The sequence below is a fragment of the Miniopterus natalensis genome, chromosome 17, assembly GCF_054644295.1.
Source record: "Miniopterus natalensis isolate mMinNat1 chromosome 17, mMinNat1.hap1, whole genome shotgun sequence".
In the NCBI taxonomy this organism is placed as follows: Eukaryota; Metazoa; Chordata; class Mammalia; order Chiroptera; family Miniopteridae; genus Miniopterus; species Miniopterus natalensis.
In genome coordinates this window covers 33630680-33658511 of record NC_142097.1, presented here as the reverse complement: position 1 = coordinate 33658511, position 27832 = coordinate 33630680, and the positions used below count along the sequence as shown (strand labels likewise).

Sequence of the window (27832 nt, the reverse complement as noted above, 5' to 3'; positions counted from 1 at the left end):
CTTGGTTAGTAAGACTTCACAGTGAAAACATTCAGGGTTACCTTCCAGAAAGATATGTGAGTAACCTAGAGTTGGGAATGTGGTGACCGTCCAGTAGCCAGGTGTTTTCTCAGGAGAAAGGGAAGATTTTTGGCACTTGGTTATATGATAGGTCACCGGAAAAATCAGGGTAGTTGTTATTATTTTTGCTGTCACTATAGAAAATCTGGTTTTGGAGCATGAGAGATTAATGCTGAGAGTTTGGATTAGAAGCTTTAATGTTAAACAGCTGCAGGAATGGTAGGATTTTATTTATGAATTCAGAGTTGGTGGTTTGATAGTGGTACTGAGAAGACTGAGATGGAACTGACAGTGCTTTCATACTGTATCCTGTAAGCATGACTTTTCAGGGCTTGTTTATATTTCTGCTTCTACCTTTTGGGCTTCATGATATTTGTGTTTAAATTGAGACCCTCTACCTCATTCTGCATGCCAATAAGTTCTTTCATCTAATAATAAAGTGCTCTTGGAGGTCAGAGGTGGATAGTTAACTACTGACATAAAAACCTGAAAAATTAACTTTTTGGTATTTACTGTTATAGTCAGAGACACCTATTAGAAGACCTAACCAGAGATGAAGGCCTTCATTTTTACATCCTTCTTTATTAGAGTTTTAATATTAATTAACATAAAGCTCTCTTTATTTTAGGGAAGTCCTAAGTTTATCACTATCTTATGAACAAAGTCCAAGAAAATTGATATTATGAAACCTTGCTATAACATGGTTCTTGGAGTCCTTGATATTGGACTACATTAAAAGCAAAAGAAGCCCTGGTCGAGTAGCTCAGTTTGTTATATAGCATTGTCCTGATATGCCAAGGTTGTGGGTTGGATCCCCGGTCAGGGCACATACAAGAATCAATCAATGAATGCATCAGTAAGTGGAACAACAAATCGATGTTTCTCTGTCTCCCTCTTTCTCTAAAAAATAAATAAATAAAAATTTTCAAAAAGGAAAAGCTATGCTAAAATGAGGTTTTACAGAGGAAATTTTCCAGCTTCTCTTTTGTTTCTATAAAGAAGTTATATTGTCTCAGCATCTTACCCCTTACAAGGTTTGCTATGGTTTCTTGCCCTTTCCTAGTGACTTGTGAGAGTCTAGAGAGATTCCATTATGAAAGGACCCTTTTATCAAGGTAGGTCTCCCCTAGTCTGTCCCATGACAGTAAATGGCACCATTATTCCAACCCAATCGCTAAAGCCAAAAATATAGAGATATCCTCACTTCTTTCATTGTCTGACCTATCCTTTTATCTCCAGTTTGAGTCTGTTACCTAGTCCTGTTTGGTATCCATTTCAAACTGTTAACTTCTTCTCATCTTCACTGCCACTACTCTGGTTCCAGCTGCCATCATCTTTTGCTAAGATAGAGTGCAGTGATTTCCTATTTTCACATAGTAGCCAGTGCAGTCTTAAAATCCAAATCAGATCCTGTCATTCCTTTTCTCTCAGCATGTTTTTTTCTCAGCGAGGAGAAGCTATTTACAAATATTCACATGTCTGGCCCATTCTTTAGACTTGAAGTCTCAGTTCTGATGGCCTCAGTGAGGCCTTCTTTTATCACCTTATATGACGTTGTCTTCTGTCACTATTGCACTACTCTGTATAGTTTATTTATAGCCTTTATCACATGCAGTTGATATTTATTGTCAGGCATGATGCTGAATCCCCATTGCCAGGATAGGTGCAGAGCTTGGTTTATTTAGAGTGCTCAGTAAATATTGGGTGGCTGGGTGAATGTATGAATGTATAAATGTATAAATGGTGGAGAGAAGATTTAGAGAATTTGCATAATGTTTGTAAGATTGGGGGGTAAAGAATGGACCGCTGACAGGGATTAAATATACTAAGCAATGTATTCATCTCAAAATTTCTATTAAAGGTTTTGAATGGTAGTTAAAAATGTAAGAGCCTTAAATGTAATATGTGATTTTTGTCTGTTTAGTTCAATTTAAAGTTGATACCTAATAATATAAATTCCTGAGTAGTCATGAGAAACTAGTATGACAGTAAGTATTGTGCTTATGAACACTTGAGAATGCCTTTTGGTAATATATAACATTTAATTAACTTTGCACATGAAATGATTTATTTTTATACAATGATCTTTATGTACATTTCATCCATGATGATAAGTATCATTCTGCCATATGTGAGGTTAGAGTTGCAAATTTATATGCTTAAAGTGTTATATAGAGTTACTTTGGAAGCTAAGAATAAAATTCACACATTCAAAATGCTGTCTTATTGGTTCTAAATAACTCAGGTGAATTTAAACTAAATTTTATGAATATCTTTAGTTTTTTTTGTTCTAAAATTCTTTTTCTCTTACACTCCATGGCTAATGTTTCCCCTTCCCTTATCAGTCTTTTAGTTTTAATTTTTATTACAGTGATATGTGGACATAATTTATAATCAAATGGTTATATGGGACTTGTTCTGAAAATAATAGTACTACTGTTATTCATTCTCCCTCACCAGTATTTCTCTACTCATTGACCAACACTTTTAGCACTTCAAATTTATTAATTTGGTCTTTACCTTTATATCTCAAAATAATACGCTTATAATATGCTACTTTTTTCCCCATTTAAGGGTATTTATTGGCTTCTTACTATAAAAGATGAGGATTTAGCCCTGTCCAGTGTGGCTCACGGTTAGAGTGTTGGCCCCCACACCAAAGGGTATCGGGTTCGATTTCAGGCCAGGGGCATGTAGCTGGATTGCAGGTTTCATCCTGGCTGAGATCAGGACGCATTCCGGAGGCAACCAATTGATGTGTCTTTCTCACATTGGTGTTTCTCTCTCTCCCCTTCTTCCCCCCATCCCTCCCTCCTTTCCACTCTCTAAAAATATTCTTGGGTGAGGATTAACAATTAACAACAAAAATTCTTACATCTCTACTATCTACTCTTTAGTTTCCAAGAGGCTTTCTGTTTTTACCAGTTATTCTGAAATTACTTTTTAATAATCCATATACTTGATCGCTGGTCATAGGAGTCTTAATTTAAGCCTCAGGGCAGGCTCATTGCATTGATCAGTTAGAGACTGGGGTAGGAGGAAGACATTGCAGTTTTCATGATCATTTACCACTAGACTAGAAAATTCCATATGGGTGTGGACATGTCTTTCTGATTACTGCTATATCCCTAGCACTTGTACAGTACCGGCCATATATTAGCTACCCAATATATATTTGTTTAATGAGTGGATTATATATCAAAGTAATCTTTTCTAAAACCTAGATTGAACTTTTAGAGGAAACTTGGTTCAGGATGTGTGTGTGTGCTCATGTATGCATGCCCTGTGGCTTAAAACTCATATTTTTGTATTTCTAAATACATCTTTTGCTTTTAAAAAATGGTTAATTGTATTAAACATCATTATTTCATTTTGGGTTCTGCTTTATTTTTATTTATTTCCAATTTTTATTGACTCCAGAGAGAGGAAGGAGAAGGGAGAGATAGAAACATCAATGATGAGAGAGTCATTGATTGGCTGCCTCCTGCATGCCCTCTGCTGGGGATTGAGCCCCCAACACTGAGCATGTGCCCTGACTGGGAATCGAACCTCCATCTCCTGGATCATAGGTCGATGCTCAACTGCTGAGCCACGCCGGCCAGGTTGGGCTTTGCTTTAAAGTTGGTTTTGGAATCTGTTAGTGAGCAGCTGTGTTGGGAAGGTGTGGTAGGTTTGTAAGAGTTGTTAGATTAATACATTTGGTTTAGAGATTTAGTTTATGCAAACCTCCATAAATGAAATCTTTCAGTGTGTGGAGTTTTATAGATCAGAAGTTATTCTTTGTCAGAGATGCTAACTTGAGGCTACCTCTTTCCAGCTGATTATGGAAGGACAAAAATTGTTTATTTAAAAACCACTTTGTACTGTTTGAAGCACAGATAGGTGTTCAGCATATGCCTGATCAAGAGAACCAGATGGTTATAGTCATTACTGTCTTTTTATGATTGTTATATGTTGCTTTTTAAAACCAATAGTTTTATCTTATTTAGTTTTAAGATATACTTTTTAATTTTAATTTCCATATCTTCTTCTCAATGTTTAAATAATATGCAGCTTGTATCTCAAACTCCCAATTTGCAGGTTTATGTTTTGCAACCATCACCAATATTCATTCCAGAATTTGTTCATCTTCCCACAAAGAAAATCTGTATTCATTATTTAATAACTCCATTCACCTTTCCCCTCATACATAGAGAAAAAGTTGTAGTAGTTGTGATAACTGATGCTCAGTGACCAGTTACGGATGTTGAAAGAAGTGATAATGGTTGGTCACTGATCATGATGTGCATCTTTTATTTCCATAGGGATTTGTGGACTGAAGAGCTAGCAATGAAGTTTGCACTTTATGCAATTTTTTATAGTTAATATAATGTGGTGACTGAAATTCGAAGTGTTTTGGGGGGACTTGTTAACTAAACTGTAGTAACTTGAAATTCATGCATATAGTAACCATGCAAAGCAAGAACTACCTTTATCTTAAAAAGAATTAACCTTAGTTTCTCTAATTGTTTGTGAAATACACATTTTGGTGAGGATTCAGTTTCTCAGGAAGGAGAGAATGTGTGGGTGGTTTGTAGAGGAAAGGATGCGGGACTTACCTTCATAACTTCAGTTTTTTTCTTACACGCCTTTAATATAGACGGTATATGATGCTCTTATTTTCTATGGGAAGATTTTTAGGATTAGATGTTTTTAATTTCTTACTCACCTTGTGCAATTGATTAACGAAGATATTCTTTTTTCACCAGAAAGATTTAATTACTTGGCTATTTATTTTAGATTATTCATAGTTAAAAAAAATTGTGAACAGCCTGAGTGTCTTATCAGTAGGAGATTGGTAAAATAAATTGTTATATCCATACAATGAATATCATACCTATTAAAACTGATACTGTTCAAGAATATTTAGGCCGTAGCCAGTTTGTCTTAGTGGTTAGAGCACTGGCCCTGGGACCAAATGGTCCTGGGTTTGATTTCGGTCAAGGGCACGTACCTCGGTTGCAGGCTCGATCCCCGGCCCTGGTTGGGGCACGTGCAGGAGGCAACCAATCAATATTTCTTCTTCCCTCCCTAAAGCAATGGAAAAAATAATCTTGGGTGAGGATTTTTTTTAAAAAGTGAAATAATATAATTTGTGATCAGATTTTTGTAAAAGTGATATACATGTAAAGGAAAGCAAACTTGAAGACTATATTGCAAAACATTAACAGGTTATCTCTGTGTTTTGAAGTTGTAGGTTATTTTTATTATCTCCTTATGTCTGTCTCAGAAACATTTTTTAAATTGTATTTTTAAAACTATTTTTCTCATTACAGAAAAAAAAGCATCATCATCATCATCTTTTAGTCCTCTTTATGCATCACTAATGTTTCTTTCCCATTTCCATGTAATAAGTTTCATTTCTTTTGTTATTCCAATGGGATTAAAGTCCCATTGTAAAATGTGTGTGATTTAAAAAAATTTTTTTTAAATGTTTTTATTGATTTCACAGAGGAAGGGAGAAGGAGAGAGAGATAGAAACATCAGTGATGAGAGAGTCATTGATTGGCTGCCTCCTGCACGCCCCCAACTGAGGATTGAACCCGAAACCCAGGCATGTGCCCTGACCGGGAATCGAACCCCGATCACCTGGATCGTAGGTCGATGCTCAACCGCTGAGCCATGCCCGGCCAGGCTGAATGATTTTTTTTTTAATGTTTTAATTGATTTTAGTGAGAGAAGGAGGGAGTGGGGGGGAGAGAGAGAGGATCGGCTGCTTCCTGCAGGCCCCTGAAACCTGCGCCTGTGCCCTCACTGGGAATCCAACAGCGTTCTCCTGGATCCTAGGTTGATATTCAGCCCTGAGCCATGCCTGGCTGGGCAAGGAGATGGTATTTTAAAAGAGGATTAGGTGTTCAGTTGGTAATGCAAGAATTAGGGTGGTATACGTAGAGAAGGAGGGAACATTGTAAGCAAAGGCAAACAGGAACGTCAACTAAAATCCAATAGCACTTTTGCAAAATTTGTTTAAAATTATAAAAACACTATAACAACACTACTGAGAGGTTGGAAAGGGGAGAAAATTCCACTAATGATCCCATCATCTAAGAGACAATTATTTGCTTTTACTCTATTCTCAAATAAATGTTTTATATTGTTTTAATCATAACATACATGCGATTTTGTATCTTGTTTTTTCCCCTGAGATGTCTGCATGCATATAGTTTAAAGTGTTAGTTTGTATGCTATTTGTTGAATCAGAAAGTTAGCTAATCTTTCTTGACATTTTCTCTTTCCCCCAAAGAGACCACTTAATATTCTTTTAGTCGATTTTGGTATTTGGCAAAGCTTTTTCAGTTTTAGGCATTGTCTGTTGACTTCTCACTTCTGAGCGTGAGATTTTAGCCGCCTTCCCTCTCCTTTCCCCTTAGCCACTTCCCTTTCCCCTCCCTCTCCCTATTCATTCTACCACAGTAGTAGTGGTTATATGCTAATTATGCTTAGATAAATATTCATTGTTTACCTTATTATCATGTATATGTGATTCATAGCTGAAGTTATGTAGTAAGCTATGATTACTTTTCTACACAATTTTTTGTTTGGCCTAGAGCTAATAATTGTGGTTTTATTTGTGTTTGTTTAGTATTTGAAGTATTTAGCACTAATTCAGCGTTGTGCTGTCACTTGCCCAAGTCTCCTCTCGAGATGATCAGATGTCAGTTTCTTCCAATGTTTTCATGCAGCCTTTGGACCGGCTTCAAACTGGACTGGTTCCTCTTTGAACCTTGTCCATAATTATGAACCTGGGAATTTCCTCCACCCTTATCTCAGGGATTCTCCTGCACTAGATCTTTTGTAACCTCTATCCCATGCCTTCTGCTTTCTGAATTTTCTCTTGTTTTGGTGGATGATTTCCTCCAAGAATTTTCTGAGAAAAAGTTTATGTGAGGCAAATTATTTGAGATTTGTAAGTCTGAAAATATCTTAAATCTGTCTTTATACTTCATTGAAAGTTTTTTTGAGTTAGAATTCACCCAGTCCTCCAATCTTCCTCCCCTCTGGCAACCACCAGTCTGTTCTCTGTATCTGAGTCTGTTTCAATTTTGTTTGTTCGTTTATTTTATTCTTTAGATTCCACATATAAGTGAAATCATATGGTATTTGTCTTTCTATGGCTGACTTCACTGATTATAATACCTTCTAGGTCTATCCATGCTGTAGAAATGACACTCAATTTTGACTCATATCATTTTCTGAAAGTGATATATGAATGTTGATTTTAAAAAACATCAGAAATTGATATTAAAATTTGCAAAAAAATTCTTTGTTAATTGATAAAATGATAGCTTGTTTTAGTTTATTTTTTGGGTTAGTTTTCTTTCTCCACAATATTGGTAGTTGCATTTCCTCATTATTTGTCTTTTTTACCTTTGTTTCCGTTTATCAACAATTCTTATAATACATGCCTTGAATGTTAACTGTCTGACAGATTTGCTACAAATATTTTCTCCTATTGGCTTACCATGTTATTGCTATTTTTTGCTATTGTTTTTAATGTGCATAAGCTTAAAATTTGTATATAGTTAAATCTGTCATTTGTTGTGTTTTGTATTACTTCTGAAATTTCACATTTTTACTCTAAACATATATCTTAAAAATAATCGGTTTTAATCATCTATGACGGCATATTTTTAGTATTTAACTTTTTGTTATTCGCCTGAAATTTATTTTGGAGTACGGTAAAAGTTAATATCTAAATGTCATGGTTTTTTGTTATTGTTGTTATTCTTTTTGCTTTTAAGCAACTAATCTAATATGAGCCAGGGAATCATTTCTATTCCTATAAAAAATCTTTAAAAAATTGAGTATGTGTAATAACTCCTATTTTGCCTCATGCATTCTGTTCTAATTATTCTTCCATGTAGTCTTACATCAGAAACTTGTGCATTTCTCAGAGAAACTTGCTTTGTATTATGTGAAGTCTAGACTTCCTTATTTTAAATTATTTTGTTCTGCTTTGGTTGTTTGGGAAATGTTTGTACACTTTTGCTTTTATGTAATAAAACTTTAGAATGTTGCCATTTTGAGGTTGTTTATAAAACTATATATGGTTATCAGGAATTGCTGTGTTAATTATGTACAATAAGGAAAATGAACTCTTAGACTTCTCTTATGGTTTACCTTTTTGATGGCCAGATTCAGTTCTTGGTTTTAACTGTTTTGTTTTTGTTTTTTATTTAGGACCTCAGTTTAAAATATACTTTCCCTTCAGCTTTGTTTTTTAAATCTTAAAATGGCCCTATAGCTAGTAGCCTTATTTCTTTTGAACCACAGTCTTTTGGTGAAAAGATTTTTCTCTAGTAGAGAAGCTCCTTTAAATCTTCCTGTCAGGATTTCTTATTAACTATAAGCAATAGAACTCCCCTCCTTCTTGATTTCTGTAAAGTAAAAAAATTACACCTTCCAATAAAACATTTTAATCTTTATATTAACTATAGTTTTAAAAATCTACATTAAAATAAATAAGCAGCAAGTGGTACACTTCAGTACTGTAGTACAGCGTGAGTGCTTTATTATCTCTATGGTATTCCTCTTGCAGCAGGAAGGATGGAATTATGTTTTCTGAAACAGTAAATTTGGTTAAGTGGAATTTTTACTTAGTGTCAACCCTTGCAGTTTCTTTCTTTTTGTTTTTTTAATTCTCAACAAAGGGTATTTTTTTCCATTGCTTTTCAGAGAGAGAGGGAGAGAGAGAGAGAGAGAACATTGATGTGAGAAAGACACATTGATTGGTTGCCTCCTGCACACCCCCTGACCCAGCCCCCTGATCGAGCCTGCAACTGAGGTACGTGCCCTTGGCTGGAATTGAACCCAGGACCCTGCAGTCTCCCAGCCAGTGCTCTAACCACTGAGCCAAACCAGCTAGGGCTGCAGTTTCTTTTTATTTGTTTGTTTCTTGCCTGTTAGTTTATATGTTTTTTTGAGGTATATGGGTTTCCTTTAAAAAGTATGCTTAAGCTTGGCTGGTGTGGTGGCTCAGCCATTGAACATTGACCTATGATCCTGGAGATCGCAGTTGGATCCCTGGTCAGGGCACATGCCCGGGTTGCAGGCTTGATCCCCAGTGGGGGGGATGTGCAGGAGGCAGCCAATCAATGACTCTCATCCATATTTCTCTCTCTCCTTCTCCTTTCCTTTCTTTGAAATCAATAAAGATATATTAAAAAAAAAAAAAGTGGCCTTAAGATTTTTTTTATCCACTTTAATGATAGCAGTGTGTTTCTGTTTCTGGAGGAAAAGCAGCACCACAATTTTCAACCATAGATTTAAATTAAAATATTTTTTAAATTATAGAAATTAAGACTCAAAAGCAGACTCTTACCAAATCTAACTAAATATCTATTTTTTCTACAAGAGCAGTGGAATTCTTCAGTTTCAAATGTCAGAGTACTAGAACTATTACTATTAAAAACATGAATTAATTTTTCATGTCATTTTGAAATCTACCCTTTACATAAGTTTGAATTCAAGGCCAAACTATTTTTGATAGTTTTGTTCTAGTTTTTCTTATGTACTTATTTGTATTTTAATAAAATTACATATAAAATTATATTTATAAAAATGTCTTCTCTGAATGAATCCTTTTAGTGATTTGTTTCCTGATGACTTTATAACCATTACCATGAAGTCACAGTGTAGAATAATGAAAAAGTAATAAAATTTTTCTGTATAACTAGGACAAGAATTCCTTGGGGAAATATTGAGTGAATGATTACAGGAAGGTAATTCTTTAGTTACAGATTAGTTGTCTTAAAAGTTAAATTCAGCTTTAAAATGTGGTCATTTTAAAAGACAAACTCATGAAGAAACTAGAGTAACTGAATTAATTAGAGCTTGGTTGATAAGGTAAACTGGAAAAACAATGAACATTTTATTTAAACAAAATTACCGTTCACTTAGTCCTGGCCTGTGTTGCTCAGTGGTTAGAGCACCAGCCTGCACACTGATGGGTTGCAGGTTCGATTCCGGTCAAGGGCACATACCTGGATTTCGGTTCACTCCCAGCTTTTAGTCAGGGTGTGTGTGGGAGGCAACCAGTCAGTGTTTTTTTTCCTCCCCCCCCCCCCCCCCCGCCCCTTCTATTCTCTCTGAAAGGCAATGGAAAAAATATCCTCGGGGAGGATTTAAAAAAAAATTAACTTTCACATGTTGAAATAACTTTCTTTTTTCTTCAAACCATAAGCTGGTAATGCTGTTGTCTGTTTACCTGAGTGTTTAATAAACAGTAATGACTTTCCCCCCTATGCTTGTGGGTGAACTGTTGCCATTTATGCCATAGTTTACAGTTAGGTACCTATCTGAAAGTTGTGATTAAGAGTTTAGAATGAGAAGAATATATGTCATTGGTATTAGAAAATTTGAGCTCAGAGAGCTAATAAGGAACAATATCTAAAATACTCATGAAAATTAAGTATTTTTGGTACATAAATCTTCTCTACAAGAATTTGAAGCTCTTAAATTTTATTATAATTGTAATTTAAAAATTTCAGATTAAAACATTTATCGTTATCAGGTTGGTGTGCACCTTCTAATCATAAAGTATTGGTAAACACTCTTGAGAAAATATAAAACAAGAACTTGGTTTGGGGAGCATTTGAAATTTTGCTCCCAGCATATGTGGTCAATTTGGCTCAAATAAACTTATTAAAAACAAACAACTCAGTTGGTAAACGTGTGAATTTCTTTGAAGAAGTCAGAATTGTCCACACCTGACTCTTATATCCTGATTTTTTCAGAATTGCTTTTGGTATGAGAAGGAGTAATGTGCAGGTTTGTCAGATATTACATGTTGTTACCATTAATAGTGCTGAAAACGACATTTTTCCTGTCATCTGTTAGGTGTTTGTAGTGGTTGCCAGTACATCAGTTTGTTTCCAAAGTATTTCTTCCCAAATGACAGCAGTGTTGAAAATAGAGACACTATATGTGGTTTTCCCACCAGTTTTCTAAGAAGGATGTTTAAACATTTCAATTATTTCTCCCTGTATGGAGAACAGATCTATTCCAAATTTCATTAATATGTTTTCATTTGACTAATACCTTTTTTTGTTTCCAAATTTCATTAATTTGTTCTAAGGTGATTTTTTTGTAATGCCTTTCAGCAAGGATCTTAGTGACACATAAGAATAGGTGAATTCTCATACAACTATAGGAAAAATTTCATGATTTCTTAATTAAAAGACAAGAAAATAACTTTCAACTTGAATTATGGGTTTAGCTAGTACTAGTAGTAAAATGTAGGTGATCTGACTTTTAATTCTGTAATCATTTGATGAATATACAAATCTGTGTAGTTATTTGTGGCTTTCTTTACAAATTGAAGCCTAAAATACAAAATTTGACTTTTACATGGAAGCTGAATCTCATTGAAGGACTGGACTCATTTTATTTGCAAACATATTAGTGAATAATAAAGTTTCTGGAAAAGTGAGGTTTGGGATATATTGTGTTGTAAAAGACTGCTTTTAAAGCAAAATAGAGTGGAGGTAAGAAATGGTTTCAAACTTACGAAAAATTTTAAGTGTGATTGGCTTAGCATGTTTTGGGCAATGGTGGTAAAAGAGAAATTTCACTGTTTCCTTTAGGGAACCTGAAAGCTTAAGTACTTGTCTATGAGGCAGCCTTTCCCCCTGCCCCCCTTGCCTCCCAGCCTCCCTCCCTTCCCTGTCCCCTCATTCCTTTCCCTCCTTGCTTTTTCTCCCTTCCTCTGTCCCACCTCTCCCAAACCACAGATGTGTTATTCTCATCTCATAAGACTATTGTAAGAATCTTGTGAGATAGTGTCTGTGAAATTGCTTTTTAAAAAGTAAAATGCTAGGTTAGCTACAACATTTAATCTTTTTTGTTTAAGGTTAAAGGCAGTGATGATAACCTATCATTACATTTTGGTTAGATTTGCAAAGGTATTTGGGCTACTAAATGTCTTTGACTGACACCTCTCACCCCCCAGGAGAGTACTTGGAAGCATATAGTTAATGTAGTTGAACTGATGAGTGCCATGTTGCTGATAGCTCAGAAGTTTATGAACCAGGAGAATGACTAATTTGTGTGTTTGCTGGAAACAAGTGAATGAACCAGAAAATTTTTCACCAACATATGTTAAATAGTCATTTCGTTATATTATGGAGAATTAAAAAAAAAAAAGCTAATGAATACTTAAAGGCATTCTTTCCATGACATTTTTAAGACTCTCCTGTAGTGTTTAAGTATACTATACAACAGATTCCTATGGCCATAAACTAAGTGAAGTCTCCTTTTGATTTATGTTCTTATGGGCAGTTTTCAAAGACACATTCTTTCTAGAAAGTATTTGAAGTTATTAACTATATTTGGCATGCTTCAGAATGAGCTGTTACTCTTAGTAGAAGAAAACTCGTACAACTTCCATTTTACTCCATTTGTGCTCTTGAGTTTATAAGTTGTTACTGGTTTATTCATTAACAAAGTAGCTTTGTTGTCCAGCACACAGATTCCATTCATATTATTTTTTCTTCACATTTTTATGCTTGTTAATAAAAAACTAATAGGAAGGAGGAAGCAGAATTTTCTATTAGACTAATTTTTTACGCAGTGCAGCAAAGCTCAGGGATCCTGGGGAACCGAAGTAGTGGCAGATGGTCCAACCTGATGCTCTGCAAAGTTAGGAAGGTTCGTTTTGATTACAGACATTAGCAGTATGTGAAATGAAGATAGGGAGCCACAATCTATCCTGCAGCCTGCACTAACCATGTGTGTTGTGGTAAAGCCAAGAACAACTCTGTATGGACATAGTAGAAGGGATGACTAGATCTAGTACTGTTTCTAAGTTGTGAGGTTCTGACCTATAACTTTTTCTGATTGCCTTCTAAACATTTCTATATATTTCAAGTAGTCAAATTGCCTTTTTTATAGTACTCTCTATAGATATCCAGATCTCGTTCAGAGAGATATCGTCTATTAATGTATTTAGAACTTAACTTTGTATTCTACTCATGCCAACTATAATGTAATCATCACTTGTCTGTTTTTTGCCATTTTCCTGTCTGTGTCATATTTGTAGATTTTTCTTTGTTTCTGTCATGGGATTTCTTTTGTATTCTCTTTTTATGTTCAGTTAACTGTTTATATTTTACCCTTTTCTTTCTCTCTAATAGATATTTCAGAAACTTTGGAGGAATGATTATTTTTGGCATTATCTTCAAAAGTGATATTTCTATGTTTTAGTTTAGAGACAAAACAAAATATTGTGAATGTATAAAGATATGTGAAAATGTCATTTTGGTAGATTTGTTCACTGTCAAAGATCAGATTTGTACTATTGAGTGATTTAATGGGGTTAGAGAAACATTGGATCACGGTTTTGTAAATCTAAGAATAAGTCTAGTTTTAAAGTACTCTATAGATTTATTTCTCTGTAGAAACAATGTTGTAAATGATGACTAGATTTATAGGGAACTGGCTTACAGAAATTTAAGCCGTTGATTAGCTGAAATACTGTGCATTTACAATAAAAAAGTAGTAGGGACAATACTGTGGGAATACCAGATGAAGCACAATAACAATAAAATTGAAAAAGCCGTTTAAAAATGTATATAAACGCTAATGTTTATAGGTATGGAACACCCCTGCTAGGCCAGTCACCCTTTTCAGATGCAGCCTCACAGTGTTTATCAACTACTATTAGACACATAGAGGGATAAGAGTATCCTTAGGGAATTTTTGTCCATTTGTAATGAGCTGATGAGTTGTCAGTAAGTCAGATATTTGTACTATCTTGGACTGTTCCTATGTATCAGGCATCGATTTATTAGTTTTTCATGTCGTAGAATCTACTCTTAAATCAGCCTTCTTTTGCTCAGTATAATATTCAAGTTTCACCCATGTTGCTATGTGTATCAGTAGCTTTTTCCTCTTTATTGCTGAATAATGTTCCGTAATATTAATGTATCTTAATATTTTTGTTCACTTGTGCATGGACATTTGGGTCATTTCTAGTTTTTGGCTATTATCAATGAAGTTACTGTGAACATTTTGAAAAAGTGTTTTGGGATCATATATTTCATTTATCTTAGATAAATACCTTAAGAGTGAAATTGCTAGGTTATAGAATATATATTTGTTTAACTTAATAAGAAACTGCTAAACCTTTTCCCAAAGCACATATACTATTTTGCATTCCCACTTGCAATGAATAGAAGTTTCAGTTTCTCTATATCCTTGTCAACACTTGGTGTTCTCAGCCTTTTTAATTTTAGCCACTTTAATAGTTGTAGTAGTATCTCATCAAGGTTTTAATTTACATTTCCTTGATAACTAATGAAATTGAACACATTTTCTAATGTTTTCTCTTATAAAATCCTCATTTAAGTCTTTTTTCCATCTTACAATGGGCTCTGTGTTTCTAAAACATGCTTTAAAGGAAGATTAGAGATTCTAGTTTATAGAACAGATACTAGGCCAGCTTCAGAATTTCCAATTTTGTGCCACTTGATGAAAGATTACAAATATGTGTGAGAGTTTAACCCGTCCACTTTGCTTTGTCCCGTCTTAGAGAAAAAACTCTTATGATACCATTTAGCACTAAATGCATATATTCTGAAACTCTGATGGAGTTGTGTTCTCAAGGTCACTAATGGCAAAAAAAAACTTGGTGGTTGTAGGCTGCCTCTTGTCTGAGATGTTCCCATCTAGGATGTTCTTTATTACCTACCCGAAGTGGCTTTGCAGTAGTTTTTGCTATAGGTGCCCTGCCAGAGAGACTTTTTGTAGGTAAATTCACTTTAGATCATCTGTACCAAGCACATTTATAAATTAATACTGTTTGTGATGTCTTTGCTACATTTGGTGCTTTCCTTCTGTGTTTGGAAATTCTTGCCCTACTTTGGCAGTGAAAAGCATGTCTCCCAGTGTTTACCTCAGTGGTTATCCCCTGATTCAGATGTTGTTAAATTTTTATCCATGCCTTTGGAACCAAACTGTTTAAACAGCAACTCCTTTCTTTTAGCAAAAATCTGAATGTACGATACTGCCTTGGCTCTATGAGAAAGTGGATGACAAAGGGGCTCTGCAATAAATCTGACTGAAAGTACCCTCACAGGCTAATTTCATCATACATTCCTAGCTGGGCAGATGATGGTGGATAGTCATGCTCCATGTCTATAAAAAGGTCTACTTTTGTTCAACTTATACGTGCTGTATATGCAGTCACAATAAGATAGTTTTTGAGGGGGGACTCCATTCATTTAGCTTTTATTACAGTATATTTTAATAATTGTTCTTATTTTTTTATTGTTGTTAAGTCTCTTACTGTACTAATTTATAATTTGAATTTTATCCATAGGTATGTGTGTATGGGAAAAAGCAGTATATATGGGTTCTGTACTATCCATGGTTTTAGTCATTCACTGCGCGTCTTAGAGTTTATTTCCCAAAGATAGTGTACTTTTATTCTCCTTTCAAGGACTATAAGTTCTAATGTCTTCATAGGGCCCTGCAAAAGCCATTTATTTTTTATTTAAAAAAAAAAATCTTTATTGATTACAGAGAGAGGAAGTGATGGGGTGAGAGAGACATTGCTTGGCTGCCTCCTGTGCGCTCCCTATTGGGGATTGAGCCGAGGAGTAGAACCTCAATCTCCTAGAGTGTAGGTCAATATTCAACCATTGAGCCATGCCGGCCAGGCTGCAAAAGCCATTTAAATGAGCTTCTCTATCTACATTAGAAAGGAGTGGTTGGCCTGTTTATTATCTATACTATAGAAATTGTATTAATTTGCTCAGGCTGCTATAACAAAATACCAAAGATTAATTGCTTTAAAAACAAATTAATTTTCTCACAGTTCTGGAAGCTGAAAAGTCCAGGGTCAATGTTCTGGCAGGATTTGGTGATGGTTCTCTTCCTGGCTTGCAGGTGGCCACCTTAGCTCTGTGCCTTCAAGTGGCCTTTCCTCTGTGTGCCCAAAGGAGGAGCAAGAGAGTAAGCTTTTAAGCTCTCTGGTGTCTCTACTTAAAGGATGCTAATCTTATCCAATCATGACTTCACCCTTATGATCTCATTTAACCTTAATTACTTCCCAACTCTTAAGTACAGTCCCACTGGGGGTTAGGGTTTCAACATATGAATTTTGGGAGACAGGTACATTTAGTCTATAACATTCTACCTGTGGCCCCCTAAAATGTTCTCCTTGCATCAGAAATATATGCATTCTATCCTAACAGCCCCCAAAGTCTTAATTCATTCCAGTATCAACTCTTAAGTGTGAAGTCCATAGTCTATCATCTGAATCCAGATTTGGGTGAGACAGGAGATACATTCATTCATCCTGAGGCAAAATTCCTCTCTAGCTGTGAACCTGTGAAACCAAGTTTCAAATATAATGGTGAGGCAGAATAGAATAGTCATTCTCATTCCAAAAGGGATAAATTGGAAAGAAGAAAGAGGTGACAAGTCCCAAGCAAGCCCAAATCTTAGCAAATCAAATTCCCTTAGATGTTAGGTCTCAAGAATAATCCTCTTTGGTTCAGTGCACTGCCCTCCAGGCCCACTGGGGAGGCAGTGTATCTTCATGGCTCTTTGGGACAGCCATGCCCCCAGGCACTGGGATATGGCCTTGTTCTTGAGGCACTGGGTGGCATCCTGGTTCCCCATCCCTAAACCAAGGAGACTCTACCTTTTAAAACCAGCCCTGCCTTCTGGGCCAGTGGTGGGAGTGGCATTCCTGCCATCTCTTAATCACCTTTGCAGTCAAGCTTCCCTCTCCTTGAAGGATATCGCTTGTTTGTGCATAGGTAACCCTGTTGTCCCATCCTGTAGGATCCCAGAAGTCTTGATAGTCTTTTTTTCATTCTGCCCCCCCCCTCCCTTTTTTTCTGTTTCCTTTAGTTCCAGCCGGCAGTGTTTCTGCTGGTATAATACAGTCTTTATTCCTGGCTTCTGCTGAGGTGATTGATTAAATTGATGGTTCACACCCATACTAATCTTATCAAATAGTTTTTCAGCCACACCTTTAGTGTTCTCTTCAGAATAAACTGTCATTTTTTGCAGTATGAATACGCTGAGAAATTTCCAAATCTTCAAGTTCTAGGTCTTTTTCTCATTTTACTAAAAGTAATAAGGAGAAAACAATTCTTCGACACTTTGTTTAGAAATATCCGTAGCTAAATATTCAGTTTCATCACGCAAAGGTTCAGTCCAGTTCTTAGCCACTTTTTAACAAGGATCTCCTCTCTTCCAGTTTCCAATAACATGTTCCTCATTTCTGTGAGATCTCCCCAGAATGGCCTTTGATGTCCGTATTTCTACCAGTAGTCTCTTTACAGCAGTGTAGGCCTTTTCTGGCATGTACCTCAAAACTCCTCTAGTCTATACCCATTACCCAGTTCCAAAGCTGCATCCACATTTTTAGGTATTTGTTATAGCACCCATTTCTCAATACCAAACTTGGTATTAGCTTGAGCTGCCACACAAAATACCAAAGTCTGGGTGGCTTAAACAACAAGTTTTCTTGCAGTTCTGGAGGCTGGGAAGTCCAAGATCAAGATTCTATCAGGGTTTGGTTTCTGGTGAGAACTGTCGTCTTGGCTTGGAGATGGTTGCTTTTTCTCTGGATTTTTACATTGCCTTTCTTCTGTGTGCATGTGGGGAGGTGGAGGTGGGGTACAGTGCAAGCTCTCTGATGTTTCTTATATGGACACAAGACTATCAGCCCTGCCTGTGTAACCTCATTTTTCATAACTTCAAATGCAGCCACACTGGCCATTAGGGCTTCAACATATGAGTTTGGGGAATGACACATTTAGTCCATAACAGACACGTAAATGTAAAATATTCAAATTCTCCTACAGACTTTATCTTCATCAATGACACAGTTACACCTTAGAACTAAGCAGACATCTAGAAATCATCACAGATCCTTTTTTCTTTTTTGTTGTCTCACAGCTAATTATTCATCGAAACCTGTTCATTCAACTTTAATATCTCTTAAATCTGCCTTACTTGACCTCCCTTTTAGTTTAGGCCTTCATCTCTTGTCTGAACTAATGCAGTAGCCTCTCAAGCAGTCTTTCTGCCACCTGACTCTTTTCAACACATTAACACCAATGTAAGCATAAACCTGATTGTTACTTCTAAAAACTCAGTAATAGTGTAGTCTCTTTCCATATACTTTTACCTGATACTTCTATCAGTTAGGATTAAGTTTCAATGTATACTGAACAGAAAATAAATAAGATACAGGGTTTTACTTTCCTTACACACAAATCTAGAGATAGGAGATCCAGAGGTGATATGGCAATTCCATGGTCATCTAAGCTTTTCTGTCTTTTTAAATTTTTAAAATTGATTTTAGAGAGGAGAAGAAGAGAGGGGGTGGGAGGGAGAAAGAGAAACATGGATTTGTTCTACTTATTTATGCATCATTGGTTGATTCTTATATGTTCCCTGACTGGAGATTGAACTCATAACCTTGGAGTATTGGGACAACACTAACCAACTGAGCTATCCGGCCAAGGCTAATTTTTACCAGGCTTGATTCTATTCTATTTTTCATCTTGCCTAAATTTTTATTTTTTAAGGTTTTCAAAGTTTCACTTGTACAGTGAACACCTTTATGTACTCCTTGTCTACATATTCACCAAGTGTTAGTCTGTTTATTTTGAATAAATAAAAAATACTGTTTATTTTCAGTAAATATGGACTGTGGTAATATTTTAATGTCTGATTCTCTATTTTGAGCATATACAATAACTTATTAAATTTGTCCTCAGTTGATGGGCAGTGCATCTTATAAATGCTTTAAAAAGCTTATTGTACATTTTCTTGTTATAAATGAATAAATAGCTGTTTTTTAAACATATTACAAAGCAGTTTTTCAAATAATTTGTAACCAACAGTGTATGTGATTATTAGTTTATACCCCAGTGATTGATTTACTTGTCTCCTCCACTACACTGTGAGCATCCTAATTTGTTAGTAAAGCCATTAATGAAAATTAGGCATCTTGAAGAAATAGGTAACCCAGTAGCTGAAGTAGTTTCTTCTCTATTATCATAATTTATGAGATGAGTTTTATTGTTTTTCACTTTTGTGTTCCTAACAAGGAAAAAATATTAGTGTTGTAGGGAATGTTAATATGAGTCCACTTTTTAATGAATTAAGCATCTAGTTTCACACTTTGGCTACTTAGTAAAGCATTAACTCTTACTGTATTATCATTGCTCAACATGTTGTTGAACCCATGAACTTTCCCTTCCTACCACAGACACTTAATGAATGACAGATAATCTATGTGCCAGGCACTCTTTAGTCTTTATCTTGCTGGTCCTTTCTGCCGTACTTGACACTGTAGACTAGTGCCTTCTTCCTCTTCTTTGGAGACCACAGTCTTGTTTTTCCTGTTCTAACTATTCCTATCAACCTTCTTGAAGTATTTTTCCCCTCTCTGCACACACTATAGGAATTGATTTCTTCCAGTTTTGTCTCTGTCTCATTGTGTTTCTTAGTCATGGTGGTAATTGCCACCTATATGCTGATGACTCCCATTAAACCTTTCCTAATTTTCTAAGCTTTACACTTATAATTGTAAAAACCCAACGGAGCTCCCCAAGCTTCCTCATATTTGATGTGTCCTTACCAGAATTTTTCATCTTTATCATATACTCGTTTTCTTACATCCCCTTTCTACATGATAATGCCATCTTTCAAATTTCTCAAGAATAAATCCTGAGTATTATTCTAGATTGCTTTTACTTTCAATCAAGGTCCAAGTTCTACTGACTTTTCCTTGTAGATATTTCCCAGATTTAGCTTCTCCTTTTCTTCTTGAAGTAGCAGTCTACTTTTTGCTTCCAGGTTTGTTCAGTTTTCTACACTATTGGTTGAGTGAACTAATGAATTTTATCTGTGTCCTGTTTCCTGTCCTGGAGTTTGTATCTGAATTGTCTCTTACTGCATCCCTTCCTTATTATGACAGAACAGAATCTCTATCACTTGGTCAATGACTGCCTCTCTAGCCTTATCATTTATTACTCCCTGTCTTGTTTATTTTGTTACAGTAATATACAGTTCTTCCTAAGCTCTATACACCATTTTACTTGGAAACAAACTTATCTCTGCTTGGCATGCCCTTGTCCCGTTTGCTTGGATTAGCCTTTTATGTAATCATCTTCTCTGTCCAGAAGTCTTTCTTTTCTCCCAGCATGGGCTAAAGGTATCATTTCTGTGTCTCCATTGTGATCATTATACTGACTGAATAGCATTAAACTGTTCATTTTTTTTGTCTTTGTAGACAGAGATTGTTCTATTCAATGAAAAAAATCTGTGCCTAAACAGAAGCAATGGCTCAGTAATCATTTTTTGATAGTGAATATCTAAAAATTTTAGGTTGTTAGAATCACCTATTTATAGGTTACTGTCTCTGTAAGTGATGACAAAAATCTAAGCTAAACTTGGGGCTACTCTCCACATGGATAGGTGTGTGCTTAAGGAGTACAAATAATATAAATTTTATCTTAAAGGAAAGGAGTGCATTGCTGTTGAAAGCGTATTAATGCCAGAATCTAATGCCGTTTAACTTACCTGCTAATTTGAAATACTTGTTGCCTCTTCCCTGCCCCTGCTTGAAATTTGTATGTATGATGTTCTGTTGTTTGAAGATAGTGGGTTAAGAATTTTCATATTTATTTTCTAGATTAGATTTGAAAATATTAGAATTATAACTAAGTATCTTTGGGTTTGTTTTAGTTATCTGGGAAGAGAAGTAATATTTGCCAAATTTTATTAGCAACTGGGTTGGAAAAAAAATGAAGATTTTTTTTTTTTTTTTTTTTTAAATGAAGATTTTGAGAGATTTCTCTTCTGGTTTCTTATCCATCTTCTATTTCTGAATTGCAGTTACAGATATAGAGCTGAAACGACTGAAAGATGCCTTCAAGAGGACCTGTGGACTCTCATATTACATGGGCCAGCACTGCTTCATCAGGGAAGTGCTTGGGGATGGAGTGCCTCCAAAAGTTGCTGAGGTAATCTCTGTGTTTTAGGTTTTCCTTTGAGATAGTTATTCACCAGCCTGAATTTTTGAGGGGCCTCTTGGTCTTAACAAATTTAAACACCCTTCCCTCTTTATTTTTCTTGCTGAGTAAGTAAGTAGGTCTTATTTTAGATGTCAATATGCGTGTGTTTGTAGAGGCCAAATGAAAATACTGCAGAGCTGCAGTTCTGCTTCCTTTGTACTTCTGAGCTTTAATAGCCATGATTATAATCACGAAACCATTTGTATGACTGGCTTCTTATTCTTTTTTAAAATTTATTCTATTTTTTAGTTTATTGATTTTGAGAGAGAGTGGAAGGAAGAGGGAGAGGGAGGAAGGGAGGGAAGGAGAGAGAGAGAGAAACATCGATGTGATAGTTCAACATCTATTGGCTGCCTGCTGTACATGCGTCCTACCAGGGATCCAGCCTGCTACCTGGGCATGTGCCCTTGACTGGGAATCGAACCAGCAACCCCCTGGTGCACGATGCCTAACCAGCTAAGCCACACCGGCCAGGACTGGCTTCTTATAAACTTCATCACTCTGACATTTTTATGTTGGGATTATATTTTATAAATTTTGTATTAAAGAAAACCTTTCCATATAACAAAAGCTAATTAAATTCTATAAAATTAAATGTTATAAATGAAACACTAGCTTACTGGAACTTGTAAAGGCTTATTTAAATTTTACTAAAGTTTTTAGGTACAGCTAAAATGTGCTAAGTTGAGCCCAGCTGGGTGTGGCTCAGCAGTTGAGCATTGACCTGGGATCCAGGCAATTGGGGTTCGATCCCCAGTCAGGGCACATGCCTGGGTTGCGGGCTCGATCCCCAGTTGGGGGTGTGCAGGAGGCAGCTGATCAATGACTCTCTCATCATTGATGTTTCTATCTTTCTCTCTCCCTCTCCTTTCCTCTCTCTGAAATCAATAAACATATGTTTAAAATTTTTTTTAAAATGTGCTAAGTTGATATAAATACTCTCTTTCTAAAAATAATAAGTCTACTATTTTATAGGTATGTTCAGAGATATGCATTATGTCATTCTAAATGTGAAATGAGAATAAAATTAATAAAATGGAAAATTATAATAGGAATTTTAAGCTTGGTATATTACATAGAACCTTAATTCATCATTCCTAATTAGTGACAATTTCTATTCTAACCTGTGTTTTGTGTTTTTGAATCTTGTCACTTACATGCTATAGAGTTTACATTTTTGTGTGTGTATGTGTTTTAATCTTCTTTGGTGGGGATATATATTGCATTAATTCTTTTACATGTATTCTGGTATAAAATTATGTACTTTCTTGTTCTGTCATTATTTCAGTTTTATGACAGGGTTAACTCTTTTCCTGCTAAAACTCACTGGGTTCTCTGTTTCAGTATGAATTCATCTTTCTATTTTTATTTATTGATTTGAGAGAGAGAGAGAGAGAGGGAAACATTGATTTGTTTTTCCTCTTGTTTATGAATTCATTGATTGCTTCTTGTACCTGCCCTTACTGGGGATCAAACCGGAAGCCTTGGCGTATCAGGAAGATAGGACAGTGCTCTAACCAATTGAGCTACCCTTCCAGGGCTACCAGTCACCTTTTATAAGGTGTTAATTAGAATATGAAGGCAAAGGTCATGGTCAGGAATGTGGAGTCCACACTGGGTCCTCTGCAGTGGTGGTTGGATCACCGCTCATGTTTAAGTTCCTTATAAGTAAGGCAGTAGTTGAAAAGCAGGTAAGCTGCCAGCACCATAGAAACCCCAGTGACTTTCCATTTCTTCACATACTTGTTGTAATACCAGCAGTTACATCTGAAACACTGTAGCAGTACCTTTAGGGGTGAAATCCTGCATCAGTGTCCAGTTTGGCAGCTCTCCTATTTTGACATCCCTGAGTCTATTCTTCACTGGTGGTGTAACTGAAGCCATCTTGTAGTTTGGGGTGTCCATAATCTTTTTGTCTTAAATGCTTGTATAATATAAAAATTTGGAATTTAGAATTTTTCATTTTAGGATATAACTGGCAATTTAATGAGATAATGTAAGTTGCCAGTTACAGGAAGGAATTTAAACCAAGTCCATAGTAATTAATATAAGACGCTTCCAAATTCAACCTCCCCCCATCTGAAAGTAGAGTGTTCCTAGTAAGAAACCTTTTGTAAGCCAGAATGGCATAAAGTGAAGAAGCACTTGTCTTAGGATACGTCTTGTTAATAGATACACAAAGCAAATCAAGGTAAAGTACAAATGCTTACAGATACAGTTTGGAGCTATGGTGGCTCGATGCTGAGATGCTGAGTGTGGTTTCTGATGAAGGAGTTTGGCAGTGCCACTCTCACTACTTGGGGTGCTTGCTGCCTCTATAATGACTTACTGTAAAACAAACACTGGTTGCTATTTTTGCTTTTGCCTTTTTTAAAAATATAAAATTCTCTTCAGATTTCTTTCAGTTAGTGAAAATAGCTACTAATGTAGGTCTTCTGTAGAAGTGAAGTGTTATAAAGCAAACTTTCTAAGGGAGGTGCGAGTGGGATACCTGTATACACTGACTTCAGCCTTTTTAAGTTAAAACTGTCAGATTCAGTGTAATTCATGGTCCTGGAAAAAACTTACATGAGAATATCTAACTCATACCTATGGGTCATATCTGAAGGTTTACGTGTGTACATCTATACACCTATAAAATGATAACCATTCAGGTCTTGGTCCATTTTTTTAGTTGGGTTGTTTTGTTTATATATTCTAGATACAAGTTCCTTATAAGATACATAGTTTGCTAATATATTCTCCCATTCTGTGGGTTGTCTTTTTAGTTTCTTGGTGATGCCCTTTGAAACAAAACTTTAAAAGTTTGATGAAGTTCAATTTACCTGTTTTCCTTTTATCACTTGTGTGTTTGGTGTTGTATCTAAGAAACCATTGGGTAATCCAATTCATAAAGATTTACTTTTCTGTTTTCCTCTAAGAGTTTTAGCTCTTATACTTACATCTCATCCATCTTCTGTTAATTTTTGTGTATACTGTGAGGAGTCTAACTTCATTTTTTGCAAATAGATCTCTAGTGGTCTCCTAGGACCATTTGTTGAAAATACTAGTCTTGCCACTCTTGGATAATTTCAGCTGAACCCAAAACTGGCAATAACATAGTTATATATAATATAACATAGTTTGCAGATGTTATAAGAGGTACAAATAAAAGCAATTTGTTTATTTGAAACCAGACCTTTCCCTCAGAGTTGCTGTATCACTGTGAGAGACTTTGGTTGTTGTTTAATATTATATGCTAGTTACTTTATTAGCTACTTTGCAACTATGTCACTTAATACTTTGAACAACCACATGTAGCTGGTTTATCCTATTAATGGGGATGTTAACTTTGAACACTTAGTTAAGATTGTATTTACCTAGTGAATTCACAATTTTTTTAAAAAAATATATCTTTATTGATTTCAGAGAGAGGATGGGAGAGGGAGAGAGAGAGATAGAAACATCAATGATGAGAGAGTCATCAGTCAAGCCCACAACCTGGGCATGTGCCCTGACCGGGAATCGAACCCCGATCGCCTGGATCCTAGGTTGACGCTCAACCGCTGAGCCACGCCCTGCCGGGCACAATTTTTAAAAATTTTTTTATTTCAGAGAGAGGAAGGGAGAGGGATAGATAGAAACACTGATGAGAGACAAGCATCGATCGGCGGGTCCCTACATCCCTCCTACTGGGGATCGAGCCTGCAACCACTGAGCAACACCCGCCGGGCAAATTCACAAATTTTTATCTGACAACTCATTTAAGTAATATGACATTTGTCATGATGCAAGTACTGATGTGACTTCATTTTTGCCTTAGTTTGGTCTCTGTTAATGTGGTATAGCTTATGAGGACAATTGGGAAATGCATATCTTTTTCCTTTTTTATACTTTTTAACATGTTACATTCTCATGGTTCAAATTTTTAAAAAGTACAAAGGACAGTGAAAAGTTTCCTTTCTACCTCGTCCCCTAGCCACCTAGTTTCCCTTCCCTGAAGGAAGGATGTTACCAGTTTTTTATATATTCTATCAGTTACGATGTATCTTATAAGTATGAATTGTAATATTTACTCTTCTTTTTAAAAATTGCCATTGTAGCAGTTTCCTTAGGTTTCTAAAATACTTTTCTTACCTGGAGTTTATAGTATCTAACTTTTGGGGATTCTTTTCTTTTCTTTTCTCTTTTCTTTCCTTTTTTCTTTCCTTTTCTTCTGCAAGAACATCTAAGTTCTACTCTCTTAACAAATTTGAAATATATAGCACAGTGTTATCAACTGTAGTCACTATATTTTTACTTTAGATCCTCAGACCTTTTTCATCTTACAGCTGAAATTTTATACCCTTTTATGAACCTTTCCTGTTTCTCCCACCTGCCAGCCCCTGGCAGCCACTTTTCTACCCTTTGTTTCTAAGTTAGACTTGTTTTTTTGTGTGTGTATTTAAAAAAAAAGATTCCACATGTAAGTGATACCATGCAGTACTTGTCTTTCTCTGTCTGGCTAATTTTACATAGCATAATACCCTCAAGTTTTATCCATGCTGTCACAAATGGCAGGATTTCCTTTTTTCTTTTGTTTGAGTAATATTCCATTGTGTATATATATATATATATTACATCTTCTTTATCCTTTCATCTGTTGATGGACACTTAGGTTGTTTTCATATCTAGGTTATTGTGAACAATGCTGCAATGCATATGGGAGTGCAGGTATCTCTTTGATATCCTGTTTTCATTTCCTTTGGATATATGCCCAGGGGTGGGATTGCTGGATCATATGGTAGTGCCATTTTTAATTTCTTGAGGAATCTCCATACTGTTTCCCATAGTGGCTGCAGCAATTTACAGTCCCACTAACAGTGCATAAGAGTTCTCTTTTCTCCACATTCTCACCAACACTTCTCTCGTCTTTTTTTTTCAGCTCTATTAAAATATAATTGACATATAGCACTGTATAAATTTAAGCTGTGCAGCATAATGATTTGACTTAACATATTTCATGAAATGTTACCACAATGAGTTTAGTTAACATTCATCATCTCATATAGATACAAATATATATATATATATATATATATTTTTTTTTTCTCTCCTTGGGATGAGAACTCTTAGATTTTATCCTTTAAAAAAAAAATTCTTTGTCTTTATTATTTCAGAGAGAGGAAGGGAGGGGGAGAGATAGAAACATCAATGATGAGAGAGTCATTGATTGGCTGCCTCCTGCTCGCCCCCTACTGGGAATTGAGCCCACAACCCTGTCATGTGCCCTTACCGGGAATCAAACTGTGATCTCCTGGATCATAGGTTGATGCTCAACTGCTGAGCTATGCTGGCCAGGCAGATTTTACTCTTTTAACTTTCCTATATACCATACAGCATTGTCTCTTGTTTTTTGTTGTTAATCCTCACTGGAGGGTATTTTTTGCATTTATTTTTTAGAGAGGGGGAGAGAGAGAGAGAGAGGTGTGACGTGAGAGAGCCCCATCATTTGGTTGCCTTCTACACACACCACCGACCAGGGTGGGGAACTTGTAACCCAGGTACATGCCCTTCACTGGAATTGAACCCTCGACCCTTGGGTGTGCTCTAACCACTGACAACCTCTGGCAAGGGCTGTCTCTTTATTTTTTTTGTTTCTTTTTTAAAACAAATATGCTTTTATTGATTTCAGAGAGGAAGAGCGAGATAGAAGCATCAGTAATGAGAGTGAGTCACCATCTGCTGCCTCCTGCATGTCCCCCCACTGGGGATCGAGCCCAAAACCTGGGCACATGCCCTGACTGGGAATCAAACCCGTGACCTCCTGGGGCATGGGTCGATGCCCAACCACAGAGCCACACCGGCCAGGCTGTCTCTTGATTTTTTAATTATAGCCATTCTAACTTGTGTGAGGTGGTATCTTATTGTGGTTTTGGTTTGCACTTCCCTGATGATTAGTAATGTTGAGTACCTACTTTTTCATATACCTGTTGGTTATTTGTATGTCTTTGGGAAAATGTCTATTTGGTTCTCTACCTTTTTAAAATAAAAATTTTAATTAATTTATTATTTGACTTTGAGTTGTATGAGTTCTTTACATATTTTGGATATTAACTCCTTATTGTAGATATGATTTGCAAATATTTTCTCCCATTTTTATGGGTTTCTTTTTTATTCTATTGTTGGTTTCCTTTGTTGTGCAGAAGCTTTTTAGTTTGATGTAGTCCCACTTGTTTATTTTTTCTTTTGTTGCCTAGAATGAATGTGTGTTTGGGTTAGTGCAGTGTTTCTCAAATTTACCTAATTATAAGATATACCAGAGTGCTATTTATTTGTTAAATGTATATCTTTGGTTACTGACAGAACAAGTAAGAGAAGAATGCCTTGACACATAGTTATTATCATTCTTCAAAATACCATTTTAGAGCCTACATGTTTTTAAAGGTAGCCCTAACGCAGCACCTGCATTTGACCAGTACCTCATTGACATTCCCTTCAGGTTTATTGTTGCCAGTAGCCAATGTATATATATGCAGAAAGTGTGCTCTATGCTCAATTGCCTCATTGCTTCTTGACCTGAACTGGATTCTTGGAAAAGAAGGAAACAACAAAGGATAGCCAAACACATTTCTACCTTCTTGGTTGATTCATCCTTAGAGGAAGGTGATCCAAGTTCTGGGAATGTGATTTTAGGTAGATGCATTGTCAGGGACATTTCTGGGATG

General features: G+C 35.9%; 1 protein-coding gene and 1 pseudogene across 3 annotated transcripts in view; one reads left to right on the top strand and one right to left on the bottom strand.

Moving 5' to 3' along the window:
- USP32 (ubiquitin specific peptidase 32) overlaps positions 1-27832 on the top strand; it is a 103018-nt gene that overhangs the window by 5134 nt on the left and 70052 nt on the right. For all 3 annotated transcript variants that reach the window (XM_016203539.2, XM_016203532.2, XM_016203547.2), the window contains exon 2: positions 20968-21095. In XM_016203539.2, coding sequence (XP_016059025.1) covers positions 20968-21095 — 128 coding nt within the window. The remainder of the gene's footprint in view (positions 1-20967; positions 21096-27832) is intronic.
- LOC148091287 (ATP synthase F(0) complex subunit f, mitochondrial pseudogene) lies at positions 22787-23030 on the bottom strand (annotated as a pseudogene).